This window comes from Hyperolius riggenbachi, chromosome 6 (genome assembly GCF_040937935.1).
Source record: "Hyperolius riggenbachi isolate aHypRig1 chromosome 6, aHypRig1.pri, whole genome shotgun sequence".
Lineage (NCBI taxonomy): Eukaryota > Metazoa > Chordata > Amphibia > Anura > Hyperoliidae > Hyperolius > Hyperolius riggenbachi.
The window spans coordinates 178744487-178769153 of record NC_090651.1 but is presented as its reverse complement, the minus strand read 5'-3'; the positions used below and the strand labels follow the sequence as shown (position 1 = coordinate 178769153).

The window sequence follows — 24667 nt, the reverse complement described above, 5'->3', positions numbered from 1 at the left end:
TCTGATCCAAGTAATGCTGGGCATACATGGGTCGTTTTTTTTTTAATCAATCGAGCCGCTGATGGCTCGATTGATCATTTCCGACAGGTCCGATCACCGCGCGGTTCGATTCCCTGCTCGATACCTGTGGGTGGACAATGGCAAAAAACGAAAGGAAGATAAGGAGCGCCCACGGGGACGATCGGGAATCGATCCGGTCGGCGCAGGGCATCGAGCCGCTGGCTCGATACACGGTACAAAAATGTACCGTGTATTTCCTGCATAAGAGACTGTGAAAGTCCTTCCAGAGAGATAGGAAGATATCCAGGAGAGAGCAAGGCCCTTCATACCTATAGATGAAAGTATCTGTAGGAGTAAGGTGTGGTCAACAGTATTAAACGCTGAAGACAGAAAAGAAATAGAGAAGACAACATACTTTGCTCAGCAAATTTTTGTGCCTGTCTCGTGGAAGTAGTGAAGACTCTGAGTATGAGCCAAATGATGAAAGCGATACTATATTGCGTGATTCAGATGAGGATCAGGCCAAACACCAGTGGGGTGTAGAGAGAGACTGTCGTGGCAGCCAGCCAGACACACAGCAATGAGAGCAGAGTACCCCCCTAAAATGTTACTGTAGGAAATGTTGAATCCTGTGTGGGCATCCACCAATTTAGATCCAACCATTATACCTCCATTTGCAAGCCAGGGATATCCACAGATACATCAAATTTCTCCATCATTTTATGGAACTCCTTATATCGGATAAGCTGTTGATGATGATTGAGATGTAAACAAACCTGTATGCTCAGCAGTACATTGCTGCTATCCGAGGGTCCAGCTATGCAAGGCCCGGTCACTGGAAGCCCACCACAATCCCAGAATTAAAAAAAACAGCCCCACCCACCCCACACACGCGTGCATGAACCCATGCACACACACCCGCCCGTCCCCCCGTGCCCATCTTCCTCACTGTTTGAAGTCCGCCCGAGTGCCGCTTATGTGCGCCAGGGACACAGGAGGACGCAGTGAGAGAGTATTATTATATAAGATGGGCATTACTAAAAAGCCAAACCTTAAGGCAGGGAACACACTTGACAGTTTTCGTAAGCGTTTTCTGCACAGAAAAACTGAGAACTCATGTTAATCAATGGGCTAGTTCACACTTGATGTGTTTTCCGCACTCAGAAAAAAACTGACATTCTGCATCATGATTCTGCACATTTTGTCAGTTTTCTGTATCAATTACATTTGCTGCTGTGAAAAAACGCACACATTTTTCTGCATAGAAACACACTTGGTGTGCAGAAAACGTACGCAGAAAAATGTGCACAGAAAACGGAAAGACAAGTGTGTTCCCTGCCTTAAAGGGAAGGTTCAGGGAGGGAGGGAAAAAATATAAATCCTTATCCACTTACCTGGGGCTTCCTCCAGCCCGTGGCAGGCAGGAGGTGCCCTCACCGCCGCTCCGCAGGCTCCCGGTGGTCTCCGGTGGCCGACTCTACCTGGCCAGGCTGGCTGCCAGGTCGGGCTCTTCTGCGCTCCAATGACGGGCTCTTCTGCGCCTCACGGGGGCGCGCTGACATCATCGGACGTCCTCCGGGCTGTACTGCGCAGGCACAGTAGTTCTGCACCTGCGCAGTACAGCCCGGAGGACGTCCGATGACGTCAGCGCACCGGCGTGCCGGCGTCACAGACTGTAGCCCCTTACACACTCCAATGAGTATTGGGTCACCATAAGCTTTCTGGTTAGTCTGTACCTCTGGATGTTTCAAGCCCTACTTCATAGAGCCAAATTAGTCCATGCCATACACTGATGAGGATCAATCAATCCGAAACAGTCTGTATGCATGTTGGATTAATATGGCTCTGTACAAATTAACAGGCTGACACATCATTGCATTCTAGTGGTTATGGAGGTGTGCTTAGCTTCTAAGGGCAACAATGGTTAATTTGCATATATTCTGCAGTGATGCACCGTGAGACATCTCGGTGCTCACTCCAACCTGAATTATCGCAAATTCTTTTTGTTTTAAGAAAGCAAACTTTTGTTTTCCATAGTATTTTAGTAATGGGGCTTTTAGGACCATTGTAGCCCCTTACACACTCCAGAGAGTTCTGGGTCACCATGAGCTTACTGGTTAGTCTGTATCTCTATAAACTTCAAAGAAATTCCTGCTGAGCCTGGAGTTTTATGTTGTTGTGCTGCTGATGAAGTTCAGCATGATTCAAGGCTACAGAGTGTGATGTGATGCATGTATTTCAGTGATTTCTGCAAAGACTCTGGGCAGTGAACCAGTTAACTGCAAAATCTCTGCTGCTCTGTGAAGAGGCCGGGACATTTGACCTGTGCCCCGTGATAGAGGCTGCAAATAGTTAGTGCCATGGCGAAACCGTGACATGACACTTGGCCGGTCTGGATAAGCATGTGTTTATTTGTGGAATAGGGTCTGTGACGCCAGATTTGAATGATAAATATAGCTGGGCGTGCTCAGCATAGCAATGATATGTTAGGCCATGTTTTTGTATGATGTCCCCAAGTGGCAGCATGTATATGGTGAAAAGTACAGTGGATAATATTGCACCCTGGGGTACACCATATTTTAGTGGTACAGGGTTGGAAAGAAAGGTCCCCCTACCCTTTCTGTTCAGCCAGGAAGGAGTTGAATCACTGGAGAACAATTCCTTCTTTGCCACAATACTCTTGTAGCCTGTTAAGCAAGATTTCATGATCAACTATATGTAAGATATGAGACTCTTTTTATGAGAACGTGTTCTCTCACCATAATGTTTTTCATCTTAATGATAATGCCCACTATGTACCCGCAGCCTCCCAAATTTTGATTGCCTTTATAAAATCTGACACCCTATCAATTCTTTTTTTCCCAAAATTTTCAAAGGTATACACACTGGAAAAAAAACCCATTTCCGTTGATGAATCCCTCATACATTTTACTGGATGTCTGGCCATAAAGCAATACATACCATCCAAACACACCAGGTATGGTGTCAAATTTTACAAGCTTTGTGAGAGTACCACTGTCTATACCTGAGCATTCAGGATTTATAAGGAGAAGGACCAGGGGAGGACTGGCCAGGGGGGAAGGGGGGAGATTTCCCCCCAGGCTGCCTCTCATTTAATAATTTAGGGCTGGTACAATGCCTGGGGCATTCAGGTTTTTGTATAAGGCAATGTGAACCACTAGGCTGGCTGAGGGAAATAAACGCCCAATTACAGAGGGCAAGCAAACTGGTAAATATACACAGCATGATGCAGAGCAGAGGCTTGCCTACAGGGTCCATGGGAAAAAAATATGTCTGGTCTCTCACCATTGTTAACTGCATGTGCACAGCTACATAAAATATTTTCTAGGTTAAAATGTTTTTTACAGTTCCTAGACTCCAGAAGTGCTGTTTACAAAACAGTCCCTAGACTCCAGGAGGGCTGCTGGCAGACAGTCCCTAGACTCCAGAAGGGCTGCTTGCAGGACTTGTCTGAGAGATAAAAACCCTGGCCATTGTAACTCAAAATGTATTATGTGCCCCCGGTGCAAGTGCATTTATACTTTACCTGTCACGCTGTCCCTCGAGTGTCCTTGCTGTATTTCCCACGTGACTACCAGCATATATGTGATGTCATTTGGGCTGGGGCTTCTGTGAAAATGGGCCTCTAGTTCCTGTTTTCCCCCAGGCCAAAAGGTCCCAGTCCTCCCCTGAGAAGGACAGACAATTACAGCCTCCTGGGTGCCTAGATTACATGCGCACAAATGGGAAAGTGGGACTTAAATTCCCCATTAATAAATAATGGCTATAATCTCTACCTAGACAACTTCTATATGAGCTTACCTCTTTTTAAACAACTGTTCAGCCATGAGATTCTTGCCTGTGGTACAATAAAATAGAACAAGGAAGGCTCCCCACAGGCGCTAGTCAACAAGCACCTTGAAAGAGGCGAGTCAGATAACTTTTGCAGCAAAGAAATTCTGGCTGTGAAATATAAATATAAAAAGGATATGTACATGCTTTCATGATGTGTTCACCAGTACAACTAGTACATGGGAGGTGTGGACTTAAACAACCAGCTTATGAAGCCATATCTGGCCACGTGTAGGTCAAACTATTGGTACAAAAAAGTTAAGACAAAGGTAGAGTGCGGTGAGTGAAGCTTGCTGTGGTGAAAATGGGTGTGGCCATGACGTGGGTGCCTGAAAATGACGTGAGTGTAGCCACCTTTAATGTAACAGTGAAACTCATCAGGGCCTTGATTTTTTTCCCCAAAACACAGTTAGTGGTGGATTCACAGTGATCCATTGCACAACACATACATTATAATGAGTGTGAACTGCAATGGAGACTGGACATAAAGTTTTATAGAAAGCCTGCATGCAGCGAGTCAGAATAACGTGATCTGTTACAATGCAGAGATATGAACAGGCACATGAGTACTGTTAACTAGCCCTAAAGATAATTGGACAACACTTTCCCTCCAAAAAACACACATATAATAAGGTAGCATTTTTCCCGAAAAAACACACATAACAAAGCAGCGTTTCCCCCCGATGTGTTGGTCTCACATCATGGATGTGCAGACGATAAAGCTGCAGAAACTGCGTGATGTCAATATTGACCAAAATATTAGGAATGCTATTAAGAATGAAGGCAGTTCTGAAACAAATAAGAGGCCAAACTCAGTATTAGCAAACAAACATGATGCCACATATGAAATTCAGAAACTGTTACCCCAGATGTGAAATGGAGAAACCATTACCCCAAATGTCAAATGCAGAAACCATTACCAAACATGTGAAATGCAGAAACTGTTATGCCACATAATGGAAATGCAGATACCGTTACTATAGATGTCAAATGCAGAAACAGTTACCGTAGATGTCAAATGCAGAAACAGTTACATGACATGTATGAAATGCAGAGAGTGTTACCACAGACGAGAAATGCATAGAGCATTACCACACACAAGAAAAATGCAGGAAACATTATTAAAATACCCCTGAAATGCAGAAAACAATATAAATACACACATAAGAGGAGACTCCTGACTTTATGCAGCAAGTCAGTATCTCCATTAGACCTCACATGCTCCAGGGAAGAGGAAAAACATATACCTGGCACTGCTTGCAGGACATATGTAGCCCACGTTTATTCGATTTCCATTAGCACAACACAAATGAAGCTTCTGACAAAAAAAGAGGCTGACACATTGATGGTACAGTAGTGAGGCGAGTCATCCAGTGAGTGCAGGGAAGGAGCCATTTCGTGCTAACGAGCGTTTCTTCCAAGGCTGTATCCAGACCTCCCTAGTCTCTCTCCCTCCACCCAAACCTGTGTCAGGCTCCGAGCAGCTTGTGGTATGTAAGAGTCATCAGGCCACACTTTGGTGCATGTAGGGCCGTGCCAAGAACAGCGTGAGTATAGCGTGGAAAGGAGAGGGGCTTGGCCACGGCTTCTTTTTCCCTTCGTGGCCAGTCCTCCCTGCGCTATGCGCCACCTATCATAATGGTGCCGTGGTCTCCAAAGTAATGGACCGGTAATTAGGGCACTGCACTGGGCACATGGAGGGGAGGAATCGGGGCACCCTCACCATAGATCTGGAGCACAAGCCCTGGTTCTAATGCCCTGGCAATGTGCCTGCTTACTGGGAAACATTATCCTGCATACATTCCACAAACCGGCTGCAAATAATATCCATAGGGTTTTCTCTTAGCAGACAAGGGGAGTACTCAGTAGGGCTGATCGGAACAGCTGAATTCCGATTTCGTCGAAATTTCGTGTACCGCATGCGAAAACCGAGTTTCGTGATCCGAATTTTCGTGTTCCGAGTGCATATCTATTGAATTAAATAGTGTTAACTTCTGCGGTTAATTGTAAAGCCCGTACATGCTATCCTCACCAAATTTGGCATGTATGTTAAGCAGATGAGTAGGAACATGGTAAAAAAAATTTTTGCGAAAAGAGCTTATAGTTTTTAAGCAAATCGATTTCAAAGTTTCATAAGAAAAATGTTTTTTAAACTGTGTAAAATGACACTGCTGCAGTACAGGTTACTGCATTCCGAGTTCTGTATACATATTGTATACATTTCATGAAAACAGACAGCGTGGGGTCCCCCCTCCCAAGCCTCCTTAACCCCTTGTCCCCCATGCAGGCTGGGATAGCCAGAATGCGGAGTCCCGGCCACGTGGGGCTTCGCACCCTGAGCTATACCAGCCCGCATGGTCCATGGTATGGGGGGGGGGGCTCTGGAGGAGAGGGGCGGCCAACCTCCCCCTCTCCCCCAGAGCCCTTGTCCAATCCATGGACAAGAGGCTCTTCCCCACCTCCGGTGCCCCAGGTGGAGGTGGGGGCTGCCGACGTCCTGGGGGGTTCATGGTGCCATCCGGGGTTCCCCTTTAACAAGCGGACCCCGGAAGCCGCCCCCTCCCCAGGAGAAATGAGTATAGGGGTACACGGTACCCCTTACCCATTTCAGCAGAGTTAAAAAAAGAAATAAAAACACGACAACGAAAAAAGTCCTTTATTGTTCTAAATTAACCAGGGATACTTACCTTGCAATAATCTCACGCCAGTAACCTCAGGAGTGGTCCAACGCCAGTATCCTCTTATGACATCCCACCTCCCTCCCACACTGACGAACTCCCACCACTGAATGGTCACAGTCAGCCTCTGCATCTGTATAGCAGAGGCTGAGAACACGAAAATTTTGCCTTTAAAACAAGAAATTTCGGCAAACAGTGATGCAATCAAAATGGCCACTGGGAAATCCCTGATCGCTGGAGGCCACACTAGAGTGGCAAAAACAGTGATTTTTCACATAGATGGTGGGTCCAGGTGACCAGAGCAGGAGGTGCCCTAATCTCCTGGACCCACCCATTCATGTGAAATAACGCGTATTCTGACACTCTGAGGTGGCCTCCGGAAAACGGGGATTCCCCAGCAGCCATTTTGTTTATGGCACTGTTTGCCGAAAATTCTTGTTTTAGCAAACAATTTTCGTGTTTCTAGCTTATGCAATACAGATTGCAGAGGCTGTCTACAGCCATTCATCCCCAGGAGTTCTGCAGGATCGGCAGGTGCGCGGGACCTCCTAAGAGGATAGAGGGGGGCACAGCGCAGGAAGGTGGGAAAGTGGGCACAGAGCGGCGGGGAGGGGGGGAAGCCTCCCCTCCCTCATCTAGGGCCCCCCCTTGCGCACTCCCCCCCACCTCCAGAATTCCAGCCAGCCAGCGGAACGGCTTACCGAGAGCGATAGCTCTGTGTGCCGCTGGTCTGGTATTCTGCACTGACACTGTCCAATCACGCTCTCGCAGTACTTCCTGTGAGAGCGTAATTGGACAATGCAATGCAGGAGACCAGACCAGCAGCGGCACACAGAGCTCTTCTCTCGGTAAGTGATTCCCGCTTGCTGCCAAGTTTCCAAGTTTAGGTAGGCAGGTATATAGGTGTCCCCAGTATAGATATACCCAGGTCTATAGGTGTCCCCAGTTTAGGTAGGCAGGTCACCAGTTAGTGGGGGCCCCCATGCTGGAAGAGGGGGCAGTGGGCACAGAGTGGCGGGGAGGAGTGGAAGCCTTCCCCCCCCTCCCTCACCTAGGGTCCCCCTACCGTGCTCCCCCTCCAAAATTGCAGCCAGCAGCGGCAGCGAGCGGGAATCACTTACTAAGAGAAGAGCACTGTGTGCCGCTGCTGGTCTGGTCTCCTGCATTGCATTGTCCAATTACGCTCTCACAGGAAGTACTGCAAGAGCGTGATTGGACAGTGTCAGTGCAGAATACCAGACCAGCGGCACACAGAGCTATCGCTCTCGGTAAGCCGTTCCGCTGGCTGGCTGGAATTCTGGAGGTGGGGGGGAGTGCGCAAGGGAGGGCCCTAGGTGAGGGAGGGGAGGCTTCCCCCCCTCCCCGCCGCTCTGTGCCCACTTTCCCACCTTCCTGCGCTGTGCCCCCCTCTATCCTCTTAGGAGGTCCCGCGCACCTGCCGATCCTGCAGAACTCCTGGGGATGAATGGCTGTAGACAGCCTCTGCAATCTGTATTGCATAAGCTAGAAACACGAAAATTGTTTGCTAAAACAAGAATTTTTGGCTAACAGTGTCATAAACAAAATGGCTGCTGGGGAATCCCCGTTCCCCGGAGGCCACCTCAGAGTGTCAGAATACGCGTTATTTCACATGAATGGGTGGGTCCAGGAGATTAGGGCACCTCCTGCTCTGGTCACCTGGACCCACCATCTATGTGAAAAATCACTGGTTTTGCCACTCTAGTGTGGCCTCCAGCGATCGGGGATTTCCCAGTGGCCATTTTGATTGCATCACTGTTTGCCGAAATTTCTTGTTTTAAAGGCAAAATGTTCGTGTTCTCAGCCTCTGCTATACAGATGCAGATGCTGACTGTGACCATTCAGTGGTGGGAGTTCTTCAGTGTGGGAGGGTGGTGAGATGTCCTAAGAGGATACTGGCGCGGGACCACTCCTGAGGTTACTGGCATGAGATTATCCCAAGGTAAGTATCCCTGGTTAATTTAGAACAATAAAGGACTTTTTTCGTTGTCGTGTTTTTATTTCTTTTTTTTAACTCTGCTGAAATGGGTAAGGGGTACCGTGTACCCCTATACTCATTTCTCCTGGGGCTTCCGGGGTCCGCTTGTTAAAGGGGAACCCCGGATGGCACCATGAACCCCCCAGGACGTCGGCGGCCCCCACCTCCTCCTGGGGCACCGGAGGTGGGGAACAGCCCCTTGTCCATGGATTGGACAAGGGCTCTGGGGGAGAGGGGGAGGTTGGCCGCCCCTCTCCTCCAGAGCCCCCCCATACCATGGACCATGCGGGCTGGTATAGCTCAGGGTGCGAAGCCCCACGTGGCCGGGACTCCGCATTCTGGCTATCCCAGCCTGCATGGGGGGCAAGGGGTTAAGGAGGCTTGGGAGGGGGGACCCCACGCTGTCTGTTTTCATGAAATGTATACAATATGTATACAGAACTCGGAATGCAGTAACCTGTACTGCAGCAGTGTCATTTTACACAGTTTAAAAATCATTTTTCCTATGAAACTTTAAAATCGTTTATTTCAAAAACTATAAGGTCTTTTCACAATTTTTTTTTTACCATGTTCCTACTCATCTGCTTAATATACATGCCAAATTTGGTGATGATAGCATGTAAAGGGGCTTCACAATTCACCACGGAATTTAGCACAATTGACTTCAATGTAAACACGAATTCGGTACTCGGAATTGCAGAATTTTCGAGTTTCGAGTGCTTACTCGGAACTGCCAAATTCCGATGGCAAACTCGAAATTCGGAATCCGAGAGCTCAGCCCTAGTACTCAGTCAATATCACTGCACACAGTGTCCTGGCAAACCTGGACTGTGTCTGAAAAATTGTTTCCAGAAGTATCATTCCTCTTTACATTTTTAATTTTTTCCCCCAATATTCCACCAGAACTGCCATTACTCCTTAAAGGACCACTATCGCAAAAATGTAAAATACATCTGAACACATGCAAATAAGAAATTATTTTTCCAGAGTAAAATGAGCTATAAAATACTTTTCTCCTATGTTGCTGTCACTTACAGTAGGCAGTACAAATCTGACAGAACCGACAGGTTTTGAACTAGCCCATCTCTTAATGGGGGATTCTCAGGGTTTTCTTTACTTTCAAAAGCACTTTGTGAATGGCAGTTGCTCTGTCCAACTGTCAAAAAAAAGTGTGCAACAAACATGGAGGCTGACCAGCATCTTTGTTTAACCAGCCTGGCGGTATGGACGAGCTCAGCTCGTCCATTACCGCCGGAGGCTGCCGCTCAGGCCCTGCTGCCGGCACCTTGCCAGCCGCGTGTGCTACCTGATCGCCACCGCAGCGCGGCGATCCGCCACGTGCAGCGGCGAAGCGGCGAAAGAAGGTCCCCCAGCCGCCCGAGCCCAGTGCAGCCGGACCAAACAGTTCCGGCCAGCGCTAAGGGCTGGATCGGAGGCGGCTGACGTCAGGATGTCCATGACGTCACTCCGCTCGTTGCCATGGCGACGAGGAAAGCGAAACAAGAAAGGCCGCTCATCGCCGGCGGCGATCAGAAGTACGCATCAGGAGCGCCCTCTAGTGGGCTTTCATGCAGCCAACTTTTAGTTGGCTGCGTGCAATAGTTTTTTTTTATTAAAAAAAAATGGTCCGGTCGCCAGCCTGGTGATCTTAATAGAACCCCAGGATGGTTAAATCCCTTTCAGGGAGTGTCTTTATAATGCTGAGAATCCCCCATGTATAGATGAACTAGTCCAAAAGCAGTTGGTTCTGTCAGATTTCTACTATAAGTGACAGCAACATAGGAGAAAAGTAATTTATGGCTCATTTTACTCTGGAAGAAACCTATTTCTTATTTGCATATGTTCACATGTATTATAAATTGTAAGATTTTCGTGATAGTGGTCCTGTAACATTCTATTTTGTTCCCCAAAAAATCTACTGTGTCTGTATTACAGTAATTTACAGCAGAAAAACAGGCATATTTAAAGAAAAAAAAATCAATTTTTATTTTTGTTCCCATACATTCCAACAAATTCCACCAACAATCTATGCAGCCAAAATGTTCAACACATCCAAGGATGGATACATTATGGGGTGTGGTTTGCCCAATTTTGGTGGGATTTTTACAACTTCAGTACATCCCAACCTTCCTAAAAGTGGTGTACACTGTAAATAACCAAACCTGTCAGATTATTTATGAGGTGAATTTCTACAGTACTGTATATAGTGTCTGTAAAACAGCAGAAAAACAGGCATATTTGAAGAAAAATAAACATTTTTTTGTTCTCATAGGGCTGGTGCACACCAAAACCCGCTAGCAGATCCGGAAAACGCTAGCAGATTTTTAAACGCTTTTTTTTATTTTTATGAGGCGGTTTGCTAGCGTTTTGCGGATTGCTGCTGCGGTTTTCAGTATAGTAGATTTCATATATTGTTACAGTAAAGCTGTTACTGAACAGCTTCTGTAACAAAAACGCCTGCAAAACCGCTCTGAAGTGCCGTTTTTCAGAGCGGTTTGCGTTTTTCCTATACTTAACATTGAGGCAGAAACGCATCCGCAATCCAAAAAATACCTTACCCAGGCATTTTTCGTTTCTGCAAAACGCCTGCCGCTCTGGTGTGCACCACCCCATTGAGATACATTGACCAAGCAGATCCGCAGCCGCAAGCGGATCTGAAAACGCCCAAAAAGCCGCTCGGTGTGCACCAGCCCATACACTCCATCAAATTTCACCAATAATCTTTGCAGCAAAATTTTTCAATGCACTCATAGATGAATACCTTGTGGGGTTTAGTTTTCTAAATGGGATAATTTTTAGCGGGAATTCCACAGTCTCTGCACCTCAGACTTCATTGAAAGCGCCCTATGCTGGTAAATACAAGCATGTGATATATGCTCTTTAAAAGCTCAATTATTGACAACTTTTTCTGGACACTGCTTTTTACTACAGAAACAATGTAGCCAAACATATCTGATATTTTATTCAGAAGGATTTACTGAATCATTTTTGGGGTGAATTTCCACAATACTCTAAAGCATGTATGTGAAAAAGCAAAAAAACTGAAATATCTGAATGAATAAAATACATTTTTCATTTGGTTGTTTTACATCCCATCAAATGTCACCAATAAAATTATCAACACACCCATCGATGGATACCTCTGGGGGTTTAGTTTACTGAATGGAGTTATTTTCACAGTAATCTTACTATTTCAGAAGCTCAGAGCTTCAAGAGAAGTGATATACACTACAGAAAATAAGCATTGTCACTTTTGTTCACTGAAAAGCTAAATTACACATTTTTTTCACAGTTCCTACAATGTACCTAATATGTAAATAATTCACTTTTTTTGCATATCTGCATAGAAAACATGGAAGAATACATTTTCAAAGATTTTTTTTGTTTCAGTGCAAGATATTTACATATTCTTGGTTGAAAATGTCAGATAATATACAGGTGAAACTCAAAAAATTTGAATATTGTGCAAAAGTCCATTTATTTCAGTGATTCAACTTAAAAAGTGAAACTAATATATGAAATAAACTTATTAATGCAAAATGAAATATTTCAAGCCTTTATTTGTTATACTTTTGATGATTATGGCTTATCACTTATGAAAACCCCAAGATCAAAATCTCAGACCGTTAGAACATTTTGAAAATGTTCTAGGCTCAAAGTGTCAGTCTCTAATCAGCTAATAAATCCAAAACCACCTGCAAAGGGTTGCTATTTTATATATTAGTTTCACCTTTTATGTTGAATTACTGAATATATGGACTTTTGCATGATATTCAAATTTTTTTAGTTTCATCTGTTCGGTTTTTAACACATTTTGCATAATTTTTCTCTTAAAAATCAAATAAAATTCCAGCATCAATATAAATAAGTGGTATAGAAACAAAGCCATATTTGTTCTGGTAAAAAAAAACAAGACAATATCTTGTTTGTTTGGATAGACTTAAAAAAACGACAAAGATATTTAAATGCAAACAAAAGTATCTCAAAACGATAAATACATGCTATGGTTCTTAACCTCTTGAGGACCGCGGTCTTAAACTCTCCTAGCGACCAGGCCATTTTTAACAAAATAGGCCACTGCAGCTTTAAGGGCTCGCTGCAGGGCCGCACAACTCACCACACAAGTGACCCCCCCTTTTCTGCCCACCAACACAGCTCTCTGTTGGTGGGCTCTGATTCCTCCTGCCTTGTTTATTTTTTTTAATAAATGTTCCTATTTTTTTGTTTTTTTAATCCCCCCTCCCTCCCTCCGCCAGCCAATCAGCGTGATCAACTGTCATAGGCGTCAGCCTATGACAGCAGATCACTTCCCTGCCTCCAGAGGGAGGCTGTCACACGGCTGTCCCCAGTACAGTGCTGCCTTAGATCGCAGCGCTGTACAGTGTTATTAGATGGCGTCTAACAGTCCCTAGTGGCGATAGTCATTCAAGCGGTGATGCACGTGCATCGGTGCATGCAATCAACTGCAATCTTTGCCCAGAGCTATTCATGCCAGTCGGCGTGGAGTGGTCCTGGGGCTGCTGCGCTGCTCATGCCAATTGGCGTGGAGCAATCGTTAGGCAATTAAAGTGACACTGAAGTGAAAAAAAAAATGATATAATGAATTCTATGTGTAGTACGGATAATTAATAGAACATTAGTAGCAAAGAAAAGAGTCTCATATTTTTTTTTCAGTTATACACCTTTTTTTTTTTTTTTTTTATAACATTACATCTTTCTCTAATATGTGTAGTTTACACATCACACTCAGCATTTTAAATGATTTCATAGAGCATAGCTATTGACCTTTTCTACTTTCCTCTGCAGGAAAACCTTAAACAAACAAGAAACAATGAGAGACATTTGAGATAAGAACTTGAAAAGACAGTGCTTTCCAGGACTTTTTTTTTTGGTCCTGGAGCTCAGATAAGCTCTTTTGCATAGATAACAACTGAAGTTTCTTAACTCTTCCTGTACTGGAAACAATATCTGTGCTGGGTAGTGTAATGGTTAAGGGCTTTGCCTCTGACATGGGAGACCAGGGTTCGAAACTCGGCTCTGCCTGTTCAGCACCTGTTCAGCAGGAGACCTTAGGCAAGTCTCCCTAACACTGCTACTGCCTATAGAGCGCGTCCTTGTGGCTGCAGCTCTGGCGCTTTGAGTCCGCCAGGAGAAAAGCGCTATATAAATATTTCTTTGTCTTTTTGCTAATGTTTTATTACTTAGCTGTACTACACATACAATTTATTATATCATAACTTTATTTTCACTTCAGATTCCCGTTAAGGGGTGTAACGATTGTGGAATATCTCCGTGGTCAGCGCACAAGATGTGCGCTGACACTGCGGAAATCCTCCACAAACGCCTGAATAACAGAACCCAGCTGTGGTGCAATGCACCTATAGAGGGGAATTCCCACCGGCAGATGGAGCTGAGGAGTGCAGAGGAATAAACCCTCTGCACCGCCACAGATGCCAAAAAGGAATTGTACGAGGGGAAGCTATATAGAGCAAGATAGCCCCTAGTGAAAGAGAGTGAGCACAGAGACAGAATGTATGTATGTCCACCAATCTAGTCGCCACCAGAATGGCGATTGCTAATAGCGACACAAGACTGAGCAAAGACAGAGCATAGGTGTAGTAAGAAAGACACAACAAACCATAACAATCCGAACGCCAAGGAAAATAACAAACGCGGTCGCCGCACGAGAAGCGCAACAGCGACAAAACTCGTTAATGGCACGGTCTCCACACGAAAAGCGCAACAGAGACAAAACGCGCCAACCCTGACTAACAAAAGAACACAGAAAACACAAACAAACAAATAACAGAAACGCTTGCTAATCGGTTGGCTTACCTCAGGCAACAGCAAGCGTTTACACCAGACAGACAACAGGAACAAGTCAGATAGGATCCACTGCTCTTCCGCAAGAGCGAGTGCGATCTGTACACAGGAACAGGACTGAAAGAATCCACTGCTCTTCAGCAAGAGCGAGTGCGATCCGTACAACAAGACAGACAGAACCAGTAACCAGCAGCAACTGCAGCTGAGGTTAAACTCCAAGACTAAATACAGAGAGATCCACCGCCTCTAACGCTAGGGCGAGTGCAATCCAAACAGACAAAGCGATTTTCTGTCACCCGCCGCTGAATTGCAACGAAAAGACAGAACGATTCACTACCGCCAACCGCTGGCGACAGTGCAATCGCAAGGACAAGAAAGACAGAATAGGCAGTACAAATATAACACAAACCTGACTGCACTAAATAGGAATGCAAGGAGCACTCCCAAAGGGAAACTACTCTAAGCTAGCAAGAATAGCCTGCAATGAGCAGAGGGCTGAGACTCCAGGAAAGTTAGCAGCAACAAACCTTAATGACCAGCAGGGAATTCTGGGAGGAAATGTTATTTATACTGCAAGCCATCAAAGGAAGCCGCTAAGCAATTTGCATGACAAGTGGATGCAAATTCCTCACCAGAACAGCAGCTCTGAAACTCACAGAGTGAAGACAGGTCGCTTTTCTAGAGCACTCAGACCAAAAAAATGGTCAAAAAGCTGGCAGAGCAGATCATTACAAGGGGCTTTTATATGTTGGTCCCAAATAGTTTAATCATAAGATTATCTACTTGTCCCATTCTGTAAGTATTCTGTAGGGAATTAAGCTACGAGATTGTTACTTTTGCCATTATAGCCATATTATTTACCAATAGCCCTCCCCTTCACAACTTTGAACTTTTTGGCCCATTTACAATCAACTTTTCTCCTGAGTTTTCTCCTTGGATAAAATTTTACTTTTTGTATCTAAAATAATTTTTCAGCACTTTGCAATTGAAAAAGTATCAAAAAGTTGATGATGAAGTACTTCAAAATAATTTTGAGTATTTTCTTGCTTACTGGTGGTTTAAAAGGCATTTATTGCAAGTTGTGAAAATATCACCTATGAGAAAACTCAGGAGAAAAAGTTAATTGTATACGGGCTATTATTTTGAAAGTCGAGGTATGTAAAATATCTTTATTTTTTAATGGATGCCTGTGCTGCATGACACTAGGTTGCACAACTCTATTCAGGATATGCAAAGAACATGGTAAGTAGCAGCAATTATTAAAGAGACTCCGTAACAAAAATTTCACCCGGTTTTCTTCCATCCTACAAGTTCCAAAATCTATTCTAATGTGCTCTGGCTTACTGCAGCACTTTCTACTATCACTATCTCTGTAATAAATCAACTTATCTCTCTCCTGTCAGACTTGTCGGCCTGTGTCTGGAAGGCTGCCAAGTTCTTCAGTGTTGTGGTTCTGTGATGCATCTCCCCCCTCCAGGCCCCTTTATGCACACTGCCTGTGTGTTAATTAAATTAGGGCAGCTTCTCTCTGCTCTCTTATCTTTTACAAGCTGGATAAATCCTCCTCTGAGCTGGCTGGGCTTTCACATACTGAGGAATTACATACAGGCAGAGCTGTCTGCACTCTGCAGGAAGAAGCAGCCTGACACTTCAGTGGATGATAGCTGCAGAGGGAAAGAAACACACAAATGATCTCTTGAGATTCAAAAGGAAGGCTGTATACAGCCTACTTGTGTATGGATGTATTTTCTATGTGTGGACATACTGTACATCAACCTACTTCCTGTTTTGGTGGCCATTTTGTTTGTTTATAAACAAACTTTTTAAAACTGTTTTTAACCACTTTTAATGCGGCGGGGAGCGGTGAAATTGTGACAGAGGGGAATAGGAGATGTCCCCTAACGCACTGGTATGTTTACTTTTGTGCGATCTTAACAATACAGATTCTCTTTAAGGAGAATATTGAGAGGCAAATGGATAACTTTTTATGATTATCAAGATAATTCTTTTTATTATTGAATATTTATAAATTGCTAACATATTATGCACCGCTGTACAATAGATAAAGGAGACTTTACAACATTAAACAATGTTACACAGGTATAAATATAGCTGTCGAGTTACTGATTCCATATAGTGGCATAAAAGTGCACAACGGGAGGAGGGCCCTGCCAAATGTCAGCTCATGCATTTGTCATATTTTGTTGTTGAGACTTTCCTGGGTATATCTCCAATTACATTTATCTCCAATGAGTTTTACAATGCCTGTAGCAACAGTAGGCTCCTTCAGTAATATATGGCAGCCTTTTCTGTTTTATCCAGAGACAAGGCAGAGTAACCAAGCAGCTCGGGATGACCAAAATCACTAGGAAAGTGTAGGGGAAAGGGACTAAAAGAGACCGAAAAGCACTTTTTAATCCAGCAGAACTTAAAGCGGAATATAACCCTGCATTTCAACTTTGCTCTAAAACATTATTTACAGCATATTATATGCAAAAAGCATTTTTTTTTACTAGACCAGCATTGGAAGGGTTAAACACAGAGGTTTTAAGTTCCGTGCAGACATTCAGATGGTTACATTCTATTTAGTTAGTGTGTAACTGTTTATCAATAGATACATCTCTTTGGCTGTCCTCCAAGCTCCTTCTCAGTGAGAGAGATGAGTCATAATAAACACATATTTGTAAACAAAAAGTATCTAACTCAAGTTCGGATTCGGTTGCAGAAATCTCTAGGGACTTTAAAGCCCTGTGTAACCCTTCCAATGCTGGTCTAGTAAAAAAAAAAAATGCTGGTTGCATATAATATACTGTAAATAATGTTTTAGAGCAAAGTTGAAATGCAGGGTTATATTCCGCTTTAAGTCTTGAGAATGTGATGTGGCCAGTGGCCACACTTATGTACTATATACAGTACATGCTTTCTGTGCATCTCATTCGACATGTCTTGCTGCATAATGTAATGCAGAGTAATTAGATACTAGACGGGATACTTCTCCTGTCATTTTGAAATGCAGCGGCAGCAAGGAGTAAGAAAAAACACACTATGGCCTCAATTCACGGAGCATTATCAAACGTTTATCAAAAACTTTATCAAACGTTTCATATTTTACCTCATGGGTAAAATCTAATTTTGAATTCACTAAGGTGTTATATGTTTGTTGAACGTTTTATCGGTAAAACATTCGATAAATATATAACACCTTAGTGAATTTAAAATGAGATTTTACCCATGAGGTAAATTATCAAACGTTTGATAAAGTGTTTGATAAACGTTTGATAATGCTCCGTGAATTGAGGCCTATGACTACAACTCACTTGGCAAAAGTGCAAGCACATAATTTATTTATATAGATATAATGTTGATATGATTTTATTTTTTTTCATTATTTTTACACATTTTATCTTTTTACAGTTATACTTTCTATTAAACCTTTAATTATATCATCCTTCTCACATCATTCTTTAAACTTATTGAAACCTAATTACATCATCCAAGATGCATTTATGTTTTGTTGTACTGTACAACATGATTAATATTAACAGTAATAATGCTGTCCAAGGCAGTTTCCAATATTTCTTTGCTGTTTGTATTACTTTTTTTAAGCTATTTAAAGTATGCCTTTCATTTTTTCTTGACAGTTTGCCTCTGTATTTCCTGACACAGTACAACATCTAGTCCTTCTGGATTCCTATGGATTTTTTCCCATTCCATCGGTAACTAGAGATGTTTGTTTATATATTTTAGAACTGTATCTTGAGAAATGTAAAAGGGTACCTGTAATCTTTTAAAAAAAATGTAGATACTTACCGGTACCTCAGTAGGAGGAGGCCCTGGATGGTCTAAAGTAGAAGCCTGCATCAGGTTTTTATATACGGTAACACTGCAGTCTGACATGCAAAAAACAGTGTAATATTGAAACAGAGATCTTTGCAAATGAAATATTCCAAAATCTACACACAATGAATTAAAGCTTTTGAGTCTGATATTTAACTTGAAAAGTAAGAAATGTATACGCAGCTACTTAGACATTATTTGTACATTGTCATTTTAGAACACTTGGTTTGATAGCGTTCCTTTAAAGACAGGCTTTTATTTCTGTGCTGCTTTTTTTCTTTTAGTTGTGATAAATTTGCTTCAGTTAACTTTGATTCAGATTGGTAAGTCCTGAGTAGTTGTGCATATACAGTATGTTTGTTCTCTCTGCTTAAAAGCCTTGTTGTACTCTTATGCAATCCTGATTTTCTTATTGAATTAACCTATTCATTTTGCTGCTGAGCTGCTGTAATGGAGAAAAGATAGCTTAGATGGATTTGGATTGGCCAGTTATCTCCCAATTTTACATCTTCCATGTAGTATGAGAGATTAACTACTCAGCTTGCTCATACTAGTGTTGGGCGAACAGTGTTCGCCACTGTTCGGGTTCTGCAGAACATCACCCTGTTCGGGTGATGTTCGAGTTCGGCCGAACACCTCATGGTGTTCGGCCTTTTTAGTTCGGGTTCGCCCGAACAGCTCAATGCCCAACCGAACAGGCCGAACAGGGCCCCTGTTCGGCCGAACAGGGCCCTGTTCGGCCGAATACTGCCCCCCTATGGGGTCGCAGGCATAAGGGGGGAGCAAGCCCCAGTCACGGGGGGGTCGGAAATTCCCCCCACCCCCTCCGCTAGCGCTCCCCCCTCTGCCCGCTTCCCCATAAAAAAGTTTGATGAAAGTACCGGTGGCTGGCCTGGCAGTAGAGTGAGTGAGGAGGAGGAGTCCAGAGAGTGACGCGTTGAGGCCGGGCAGCGGGCGGTTCAGCGGTAGTACCCTTGTGGTACTTCCGCCCTTTCTCTGACCTCACGTCCTCTGCATACGAGGGTACGCGTCACGCATACCCTCGTATGCGTCATCACGTAGAGGACGTGAGGTCAGAGAAAGGGCGGAAGTACCACAAGGGTACAACGCTGAACCGCCCGCTGCCCGGCCTCAACGCGTCACTCTCCGGACTCCTCCTCCTCACTCACTCTACTGCCAGGCCAGCCACCGGTACTTTCATCAAACTTTTTTATGGGGAAGCGGGCAGAGTGCTAGCGGAGGGGGTGGGGGGAATTTCCGACCCCCCCCCCGCGACCGGGGCATGCTCCACCCTTATGCCTGCAACCCCATAGGGCCCCCAAAAGCTGGATGTTCGGGGAGTTCGGGGTTCGGGCCGAACATGCCGAACATCTGGCCCATGTTCGGCGAACGGACCCGAACTCGAACATCCAGGTGTTCGCCCAACACTAGCTCATACAGTGCTGTCCATAATTATTCATACCCCTGGCAAATTTTGACTTCAAGTTAAATTTAATCATAAAGCAAAAATTGAATTGTTTAGAAACAATGATGTTTCCTTCATTTGGCGTAAAAAAGGAGAAGCCTTCAATCCACTGTCAAACATGGCGGTAGGAATCTAAGGCTTTAGGGTTGTTTTTTCAGCCAATGGACCAGGGAAAATAATCACGGTAAACGGCACCATGAAAAAAGAGCAATACATGAGGATTCTCAATGACAACATCAGGCAGTCTGCAGAGAAACTTGGCCATGGGCACCAGTGGACATTTAAAGAAAACCTGAACTGAACATTAAAAGTTAAAATAAACATACACAAGTCATACTTACCTCCTGTGTAGTCTACTCCTCAATCTATTTTTCCTCTCCTGCATCCTGTTTGTCCACTGTGATCAATGGAATTCTCCATCCTCCATTTTGAAAATGGCTATTACCCCATAACAGCTTCCTGATCAGCACACTGTTAAACTGTAACATCGCCCACTTGAGCCATAGGGAAACATGGACACATCAGTTCTCCTCTCAGCTGTAACTGAGACTGATATATAACTGACAGCAACTGATATATTTCAGTTCTGACAAAATGTTGTCAGAACTGGAAGGGATCACTGTAAGAAGAAAAGGGTGAGCTTCTGAGAGGAACTGATGGCAAGGTGACTATGTAATGTTCATTTGAAGTTACCTCGTGTGTTTATTTTAAATACTTTTACTAAGTACAGGTTCTCTTTAAGCATGACAATGACCCAAAACACACAGCAAAAGTGGTGAAGAAATGGTTAGCAGGCAACAAAATTAACATTTTGGAGTCCTGTCTTGAATCAATTTGAGAATCTGTGGAAGGAGCTAAAGATCAGTGTGATGGCAAGAAGACCCTCCCACCTGAAATATTTGGAGCTCATTGCTAAAGATGAATGGGAAAAATTACCTGTGGAGACATGCAAAAATGTGGTCTTAAATTATAATTGATTGTTGTAATAGCCAATAAAGGCTTTTCTGTTGATTATTGAGAAGGGTATGAATAATTTTGGACTGGACACTTTTCTCTCAAATGTAAATAAAAGCTGAGAAATGTTTTTTTTGTCCACAATCATGCCTCTTGTACATTGTCTTATTATCTTTTGGGAGACACCTATGTCATTTCCTGTCAAAAAATGGCTTGGTGGTTGAATAAAAGTAACTTTAAGTCAAAATTTAACAGGGGAGACTTCCGGTTCCGGTGCCTGGATGTGAGGAGGAGGAGGAGAACGGAGCTCCGCAATCCGTGCCCGCTTTCACCGGTCTAACGATCAGCTGAAGTGCCCCCACAGCTGCGAATTTTAGCCCGGAGGCAAACGGAATCCCTCACTCACCTCCCAGCCTTGTATGCCGCTACGTAACGCGATCCAGCCGTAGACGCCGCAACGAGGAAGGCGAGGAGGAGGGAGACAAGATGGCGCCCGGCTCCAGCTCACAGCATGAGGACGACACATGCAGCTCTCAGGAATGGGGCAATGAGGCTCAACAACAGAATTGGAATACGAAGGGAGACCCAACATCATCCCAGATCCCTAGGGAGAAGGTACAAACCCACACTGATCAACTAGACTATAAAAAAATAGCAGACGAAGTCACAATCTCTCAAGCCTGAAATACCCTCAGCTATACAAACGGCTCTTGCAAAAGCACTTAGTGACATTCATTCACAGCTATCTACACACTCTGCAAGACTTACACAGGCAGAAGACCGTATCCAACGTATAGAGGATGACAGAGTCAAGGATACTGCCAGCATAGAAAAAGTCTTAGAGGAAAATAAGCAAATGCATCTAAAACTCCAGGATCTGGAGAATAGGTCCAGACGCAATAATGTCAGAATAGTGGGCCTCCCAGAAGCAATGACTCCCCAAGAGCTGCATGACTTTTCAGCAGGCGCCCCCCTAAACTACTGGGTCTGAAAAAGGGGTTTAAGGTGGAACGATCACACAGAGTGGGCCCTCCACGATCTATCACAGACAAGCGACCACCCAGAATCGTCATGACGCGATATTTAGACCTTGCGGACAAAACAATCCTTATGAGGGCATATCGAGCCCTCCAGAAGCCCCTGGAGTACCAAGGCACCACCATCCGCCTCTTCAATGATTATTCCATGGAAGTTTCCAAACAGAGACAAACTTTTAATCCAGCGTGCGCAAAATGCATCCAGCTTTATCTGAAGTTTGCTCTTCAGTACCCTTGCCATTCTCCGTGTCACGGATGACACAGGGGCTGATCACATATTCCGAAATGTCAAGGATGCCCTGCTATACCTGAATTCCTCAGATTCTTCTAATACCTGATCACTGGTCATTACAAGTACTTTTGTATTTTTGCCCTTTACACTAGACAATATGAGGGGGGCACTACGCAGCTATGTTAATATTTTGCAGGCGATCAGGCCTTCTAGTTAGGTGGTTATTTATCTTTAACTAAGAACATAGTCTAAGAAGGCCGACCTTGTTTCAACTATAAGGCCGGGCTTGCGGGTTCTACGAGACGGTGTATAAGTCCAGGGAAGAAGAGAAGTCTCGTAAATATGTGTTTTGTTTTGTTATGGTTTTTGTTTTTTACTGCACTTTGCTCTTTGAGCTTCACAGGCCCAGCATACATATGTTTTATTTTATCCGGGCCAATGTTTTGGGCCACAGTTTTAGGTTTAAGGGGGGGGGGGGGGGAATTTTTGCGGTCATCCCCGGTTTCTGCAAGCAAATGATTTATGATGTTGTAATTCATCCAGCAGTCGGATTCATAGACCCCGGCTAACATGTCCATAAAAATTACCTCATGGAACGTCAAGGGCCTACGATCCTCAGGTAAACGGTCCATAGTCTTAAGACATCTTAAGAAAATACATACTGAAATTGCTTTACTGCAAGAAACACATTTGACTAGAGACCAATTTCAATATATGCGAAAATCTTGGGTCGGGCTCACCGGCCCAGGGGAGGAAAACAGGAGTTCTTATTTTACCGCACAAAAATTTACAGGAAGAAGTGTTGGACTATAATCATGATAAAGATGGCCGCTAGGTGTGAATCCGACTGCGAATGCATAGTGATATTTTTGAAATAATGAGCATTTATGATCCCACATCAGAAGATAAACCGTTTTATTCGTCACTGCTATCTCAGACACTGTCTTTGGGTCAAGCCAAAATTATTCAAGGGGGAGATCTAAATGCATTGATGGATATAAAGGAAGATAGATCAGACTCGTCTTTAAGTTGTTTTGCTAACAAGGCAAAATCTAAAATACTTACCAGTTATGTACAATCCACCCACTTAAATGATGCTTGGAGAACCTTTCATCCAGATGATTCCCAATTCACCTTTTTTTCTACCCCTCATAACACATGGCCTAGACTAGACTATTTTTTGACCTCTAACTCTGTTATAAACCAAATTGAGTCAGTGGAAATCCTAGATCTGTTAGTATCAGACCATGCCCCAATTCAACTCTCCCTAGTCCCAACAATGCCAAAAGGCACAGATATTTTGTGGCGATTTCCAGCCTATTTATATGAGGATGAAGGGTTCTCAGCACTACTACAGCAATGGTGGTGGGAATATAAAGAAACCAATGCTGAACACAAGAAAGATGTATACCTATTCTGGGAAGCAGCTAAACCGGTCCTGAGGGGCAGAATAATCGGATATGTGGTGGGGAAAAAGAAACAGGCAAACTCCCAGTATCTTGAGTCAGTGAAAGAGTTATGTAAAGTCCACAGGTTATCTTAGATACCCCCACAATTGAAAATAAACTTAATTGGTTGAGAGCAAAGGGCCAAACTGACAAATGCCTAAATATGAGGGAAAAATGCCTTAACGCCTATAAAAATGTATATTATTACAGATTCGGGAATAAAATGGGTACTATGCTGTCTAGGCTATCCAAACCTCCCTATCAAACTACAGTAATCTCTAGCATGAAAGATGTTTCAGGTCAAATTTCACATGACCTTAAAAAAATTAATGACATATTTAGAACTTTTTATGAAACACTCTATCAAAAAGAAGAGGAAGTATCTAACTCACACATGAGATTTGAATGGCTACAAAAAACCAGACTAGCACAGTTGTCTGAGGAAGATCTTACTATACTAAATGCAGAAATCACAGTAGGAGAAGTCATTAACGGGATAAAATCATTGACAAACCGCAAAGCCCCTGGCCCCGATGGCCTATCATCAGAATTTTACAAACTGCTTAAAATTGAACTTGCCCCCGTACTCACTGAACTCTTCAACCATATACTTGAGAAGGGATCTTACCCAGGATTTTCTAATCTAGCTTATATTAAGCTGCTATTAAAACCAGGCAAAGACCCCTCAACTCCTAGCTCATACCGCCCAATATCCCTGATCAATCAGGATCTCAAGATCCTTTCTAAAATCATGGCAGAAAGGTTGGCAGACTTCATGCCTAAAATAGTAAGCCCTAATCAAACGGGCTTCATGCGTAATAGATCAGCAGTGATAAACATACGCAAATTACTAATAGCCCAAGACTACGCCAAAACCTACCCCAAAACCAGTAAAAACTTTGCAGTCTACTTATTGATGCCGAAAAGGCCTTTGATAACATACAGTGGAACTGGCTAAATAGGGTATTAGATAAAATGCATATCCAAGGCCCCTTCCGCAACCTTATAAAAGCCATGCACACAAACCCCTATGGTCAAATATTCACCCCAGGCTTTCTATCCCCCAGATTTAAATTAGAAAAAGGTACAAGGCAAGGATGGCCACTCTCACCCTTACTATTCAATTTGGCACTCGAGCCACTGACCAGGATACTGGAGAGACATGTAGAAGGTATTAAACTGGGAGAAGCTACTTTATCTACAGCAATGTTTGCGGATGATATTATGATTTTTTTACCAGACCCGGATAGACAAATATCTTTGGTGTTTAAGTTACTACAGGAAATAGGAGGAGCAAGTGGATTCAAGGCCAATACTTCCAAATGCGAGCTCATGTTTTTGTCAT

General features: G+C 43.7%; 1 protein-coding gene across 3 annotated transcripts in view; it reads left to right on the top strand.

The window, feature by feature from the left end:
• Positions 1-24667, top strand: part of SERHL2 (serine hydrolase like 2) — a 1569464-nt gene that overhangs the window by 757559 nt on the left and 787238 nt on the right. For all 3 annotated transcript variants that reach the window (XM_068240234.1, XM_068240233.1, XM_068240235.1), the window contains exon 7: positions 17991-18065. In XM_068240234.1, the coding sequence (XP_068096335.1) occupies positions 17991-18065 (75 nt within the window). The remainder of the gene's footprint in view (positions 1-17990; positions 18066-24667) is intronic.